The following is a 6,294-nucleotide window of genomic DNA, read 5'->3' on the forward strand; positions in this document are numbered from 1 at the left end:
CAATGGCATGAAGACAAGAGGGCAAGGGAAGCATGACACTAACAGCATGAAATAATTCCAAAATAAAAGACATGAGAACATGACACAAAAACAAAACCCAAACCCCACATTACACCTCTGTGTTAAGACCGTGTCTTAAGAACTAGTCTGACCAACTAGCAGGTAGCCAAGCGGTAATCAGTCTTGTTTTGTTTTGTTTTTGTTTTTTTGTGGATTCAGCGTATACTAATCTACGCTTTTATGTAACAGAATTAATACACTCTAAAAAAATGTTGGGCTGTTTCAACCCAATTAACTTTGGGTCAAATATGTAGCCTACTAACCCAACTTTTGGGTTAAGATTTCATTTAAAAATTGAACCCAACAGCTGGGTTAGTCCATATTTGACCCTAAAAAATTGATCATTTTTTAGAGTGTATGACCAGTCTAAGAAAAAAAAAAAAAAGATGACTAACTTAAGACTAAACCTTTTATGCAACCGGCCCCTGGAGTGCGAGCAGATAACACGAAACTTTGAGTGAAATCGTATGAATTATCTCGAGGCCGTGTTGATTAATGTTCAGTTATTAGCCTACATATTATAATATATCAGCCTATAAACTGCTCACTCTAGAATTATATAGTGACATTATTATTAAGTTATGTACTGTAACTTGCCTTAAAGTGCCATGTACACTGAATGATTTCAGAGAAGTAGAGTAAAATGAAATCATGAAGGTGTTCCCGTCACTGTATGGCCCATTTGGACTCGACTATAAGCTTTAAAGGACTGATTTCCGACAGCAGCCTTTATCAGACTGAGGTGTCGGAATGCACTGCCATTAATATTCACTGGAGTAAAACATTTAAGAAATTTCATTCTCCCCTATCAGCAACATAACATTTATTCTGCAACAAAACAGTGACCAAATTATTTTAGATTTAGCCATTTGACAGACAAATAACTACAATTCCCTAATTTTCTTTGTCAAAGAAATGTATAATCACTCTAGAGTTTAGGCTGGTATTAAAACCAGTTGTATTAACCAGTTTATATAATTCTTTTTTAGTTAGCATAAACATGCACAGGGTAAAGGTTCTGGTTTATTTCTTTGACTATTTTTCCATAAAGTCATCATTTCAGTCATCATCACTGGCCTATATATAGACCATCATCTGTTTTAACCCCTTATGGTATAGTTAGTTGTAGTTTGTATCAGTTGTGAGGTGATGCCGGAACACTGTGAGCCACTCGTGCAGCGGATGCATTCCCATGATGCCTGAGGTCACTGTTTGTGTCGCGTGTCAAACTTTTAAGTATAAAAGAGCTCGAGGCTCCACTGACAGAGTATACAGACAACGACACGGAAGACAGAAGAGCAGCAAAAAGCATTAGGAAACATGAAGTCGATTGACATTCCTCTAGTCGGCCTTCTCTTGCTCTTCAGCGTTCAGCTCATGTGCTGCGGGGTGCTCCCGCTGCAAAACGCAGACTTAACCAGCGAGGACATGGATGTCTTAAAGGTAAGATGAAAATCCAGGAATGAGAGAGGAAAACGTGCTTAATAATGCTCGCTCAATAGGGCAAACTAATGAGCCACATATGGCCCTGTCAGCTTCTTCTACAGCGACTGGAAGAGTCCATTCCCGCTGCTTCTCAAGAGCAAACACTGAGGAAAGTGAAGAAAGAGGAGGCTAATCCTGAGGAAACCCGCGCTCAAACTCCACCCCAGACTGACATGAGAGACTATCTGTCTGCTCGGGACCTGAGGACGGTCCGGCAGGACTCCAAGAGTTACTCCGGGTGTTTCGGGCGCAAACTGGACAGAATCGGCTCCATGTCGTCTCTGGGATGTAACACCGCCGGACGCTCAGGTAACCACTTCATTTATGTATCGTACAGCAACAGTTAAAATGGACATCGCGTACTTTAAATGAAAATTAAAGAACTGTTTGTGGAAAACTGTCTATCAAACTGCGTATTATTATCAATATGAAAATACAGGCCTATGGTTCACTAACGTACCCATTTCTCTGTTTTTCTCTTTCTGCAGGTTCTAAGAAGTGGTGAAGTCTTAATGATTAGGAACTTCTACACTGTTAAAAGTGAATATTTTAGTGCTTGTATTACTTTAATAAGTTATTTCTACTTGATCTGACCTTACAATGACTTTTGTTGGTGTAACCTAATGTATTCAGGTTGATTAAGTCATATTAAATTATATTTTTGACATCAACAAAAAACAAGATGTTACTAGCAAAACACATTTTTAGGTTACCTGACAAAATATTTTTTTTACAGTGTTATCAGATGGATGTACAAGCGCACACGTTGAGCAGACACAGTCCCGCCAGCAACATGGCCAAGCTGAAGGTATTTCTGCTTTGAACCCTTAAAATAAATAAATCAATAATCAAGAGAACTTGCAGTGAAATTAGAAAGTTTGGATTTGTGTACTCAGTAACTATGGTAGCCAGCGATTGTTAAATTCAAAAGCTATTTCTACCAACTTTACAAATTTAACCCAGTTGTATATAGTTTGGTTCAGTGATGTTAATGGGATAGTTCATCCAAAAATGCAAACTCATCAAGTTGTTCCAAACCTGTATGAGTTTCTTTCTTCTACTGAACACATAATTAGATATTTTGAAGAAAGTGTGAAACCAAACACTTGATGGTACCCATTGACTTCCACAGTATTTTATTTTTTATTTTTTAATGAAACTTTTTTCCGGTCCCCATATTCTTCAAAATATCTTTTTATGTTCAACAGAAGTAGAACAGATTTGGAACAACATGATGGTGAATAAATGATGACAGAATTTCCATTTTTGGGTGAACTGTCCCTTTAAATAAAATTTTTGGACTTGAATAAAAGTTATTTTAGATGTTACCATTTTTTACAGTGTTAGTTTCATCAAGGCCTTAAATTGAATGAGATTTAATGTGATGCAAACAGGAAAAAAACAATAATATCATCTTGAGCATGCAAAGAATACTACAAGCATAGAGTTCAATAAAAGAAAGCATTTCAACAGAACGGCTGAATTTACTCTGTTCTGCTCTCCAGAGCTTGCTGCAGCAGTTTGAGGAGGCCCTGGCCGCAGAAGAGGCTCCTGAGAGAGCCGTGGATTATGAGGACAGCAACACGTCCTGGGACAGAGACAGAGAGGAAGAAGCAGCTCCGGCGGAGGACAGCAACCCCTCGGATGGATTCGAGACGCAGAGAAACCGCCTCGTAGATCTCCTCATGTCAACCCGGAGCAAAAGCCTGTCTGGCTGTTTCGGGGGACGGCTGGATCGCATAGGGTCCTCCAGCACCCTTGGGTGCAACTCTAAAAAAGGTTAGCTACAATGAGTGAATACAAGTGACGTTAAGATTACAATATATATTTATGATATATAAATGATTTTACATGTGGGCAGTTGTCCATTAACTTTTTAGGTTAAAATGTACGTGTATTTAAGAGAAGAAAAAATCTCAGTAAATGTAAGTCAAAAGCTAAGTAATCCTGTAACTTTTAAAGTCAAAAGCTAAAAAATCCTGTAACTTTTAATATTGTAAAAATTAACGTTAAGATTAATATAATCTTAATGTAATCAACTAATGCTAACAAATGGAACCTTATTGTAAAGTGTTGCTAATAAAACAGAACTCAATGCAATGCGTAATTTAAAATATTTGGGGGCGAAAATACCACCTGTGAAAAATAAACAGAAAAATAGCTTCATTGTATCATATAACAGTAGATTGGGCCTTTTGTAGTATAAATATCAGTGTACTAGCCCATAACTGCATGTATAGTAATTATAGTTGACATAGAAAACAAATTTGTAGAGTAGAAAACAGGAAGATGAAAACAAGCTGTTACAAAATGCATGCTAAACTGAAACTGTGTGGACATTTTTGTTCAAGTCTTGAAACATGAAAACGAATGTAACATGTGGAAATTAAACCAACGATATTTTGTTACAAAATTATTCCATATTTTGCAATGCCTGTTGTGCTTTATATGATCTGATGGTTCATATTTGTTTGATATATTTATTATGTACAAGTAGTTGAGTGCTAATAAGGATGCGATATATGGCGATACTCACGCTAATTATGTGCATTAATAATGTTTGACTTATTCTGCATTCATTTATGAGGTTTATGAGATTGCAGTACTCCTGCCTGGTGTGCAGTTCTGCTTTTAATGAAGAATAAGAGACTCCGATAAACATCTATTGCTATTTGTTTGTGCTGGGCTTCATCAAAGTTATTCTGTTATTCTTCTTGTCACATTTCTACAGCTGAAACTGTACTTAGAAATAAAATGTTGTTTCAAGAACAGTGTGAACAGATTTTAAGTTTTTTTTTAGTTGTAGAATGTGATAATAAAATGATGACAAAATCCTGGTTTTTAAATCATTCTGAGTTGTTCCTCAAAACTAAACTCAGTAACACAGAAACACCACAGCTCACCATCGAGCCCCTTTCTCCCATTCATTTACCACCCACACCATCTCTCCTAATGGCCATTATCAGGCTCATTACAGGACACATCAGCACTGCACTATAATGAGTCCAACACCTGCGCTAACCTTAAACAACTCCAGTCATGCCAGCCTTAATCCTATTACACAAGCTCAGCAGGCTCGCTCCTGATTGCATGAATAATGCCTCCGTTCAGACCGCTGCTTTCATTAGAAACTTCAGATCTACGCTCCGTGTCACACACTAACAGACTGTTAGAGACTGATGTCTTGCGTCTAATGTGAATCCAGTGGGACTGCAGTGACAAGAGAATGAGCGGGAACTACATCTCCTCCGATCAGACGAGCAGCCTGCAGGAGCTGGAGGTGAGTCTGAGGGTTCATTCACACTGCACTGAGAGATAAAGTGGCAGATGTGATGCATGACCATAGGTAAAACGTCCTCCGGGTGGTAGACCAACGTTCTTAGACTTTCTTACACTCTTACTGGGTACATCTCTGTCAGGACAGGATTTTCCCCCCATTGATCTGAATCCTGAAACGACTGACAGAAGGTCAAGACTGAGTATCTACACATGGTCAGTTCAGGTAAATTGAGATGGCTGTCAAAAGTGACTTAATTTGAGTGAATATCACCATATACTGTAGTCAATATGGACAATTTTGGTTCTGTTGAAAACAAAAAAGTATCTTAACCACGCCCAGCAGACACTGCGTGCATCATGGGAAAATTCTGTCTCATGTCATATTATATCATGTCATGTCATGTTATATTATATTATTATATCATGTCATGTTATATTATTATAGCATGTCATATTATATTATATTGTCATGTTATATTATTATATCATGTCATGTCATTTTATATTATATTATTATATCATGCCATGTCACGTTATATTATGTCATGTCATATTATATTATTATATCATGTCATGTTATGCCATGTTATATTATATTATTATATCATGTCATGTTATGTCATGTCATATTATATTATTATATCATGTCATATTATATTATCATGTCATGTTATATTAATTATATTATATTATTATATCATGTCATGTTATGTCATGTCATATTATATTATTATATCATGTCATATTATATTATCATGTCATGTTATATTAATTATATTATATTATTATATCATGTCATGTTATATTATATCATGTCATGTTATATTATATTATTATCATGTCATGTCATGTTATATTATATTATTATATCATATCATATCATATCATATTATTATAATCTTCTTTTATTCTTCAAATATGTTATTGACAGTGATGGAAATGACTATTTTAAAATACATGGAACAAAAATTCATAGCTAGAATTTTTATGTATCCCACATATTTAATATTATATTTATTACTTTTATTACAATTACATTACTATACAGTTTCACTCTTTTCGTATAATTTGACAAAACTGCAGCTTAATTGAAAACGCCACACAAAAATGATTCTGCTCTCAAGTGGTATTTACTCAAGTCACTCAAGTGATGATTTTACTCTCTTCTTCACAAATCACATTTTATTTGTTAATTTCAAGCATGTTCTTCAAAGACATTATTGTCCCCTTAGTAAATAAAGACACTACCTTTTGAAAATTATTGTGGCAATATTGTTCATTGTGATGGAAATTATGCCACAACTGAAAATGTAAAATGTATATATTTTTAACATGATATTGCAAGGATATAATTAATATTTTAAAATAATATTATACATTATATAAAAATCATATTATATTTGTATGTATTTTTTCATATAATTAATATTGAAAGGATATATTTTTAAGCTCATCATGGTTTAAACATGA

The 6,294-nt window shown here is 35.1% G+C and overlaps 2 protein-coding genes across 2 annotated transcripts; both read left to right on the forward strand.

Moving 5' to 3' along the window:
• The first annotated feature begins 1,380 nt into the window (after positions 1–1,380).
• On the forward strand, positions 1,381–2,050 carry LOC107710772 (brain natriuretic peptide-like). The gene is made up of 3 exons (XM_016515620.1): positions 1,381–1,503; positions 1,596–1,854; positions 2,034–2,050. The coding sequence occupies exons 1-3, from the start codon at positions 1,381–1,383 to the stop codon at positions 2,048–2,050; spliced, it is 399 nt and encodes a 132-aa protein (XP_016371106.1).
• Positions 2,051–2,290: 240 nt separating this feature from the next.
• Positions 2,291–3,329, forward strand: LOC107710773 (natriuretic peptides A-like). The gene is made up of 2 exons (XM_016515621.1): positions 2,291–2,353; positions 3,051–3,329. The coding sequence occupies exons 1-2, from the start codon at positions 2,291–2,293 to the stop codon at positions 3,327–3,329; spliced, it is 342 nt and encodes a 113-aa protein (XP_016371107.1).
• Positions 3,330–6,294: the final 2,965 nt, after the last annotated feature.

The sequence above is a fragment of the Sinocyclocheilus rhinocerous genome, unplaced genomic scaffold (assembly GCF_001515625.1).
Source record: "Sinocyclocheilus rhinocerous isolate Xijiao unplaced genomic scaffold, SAMN03320098_v1.1 scaffold1048, whole genome shotgun sequence".
Lineage (NCBI taxonomy): Eukaryota > Metazoa > Chordata > Actinopteri > Cypriniformes > Cyprinidae > Sinocyclocheilus > Sinocyclocheilus rhinocerous.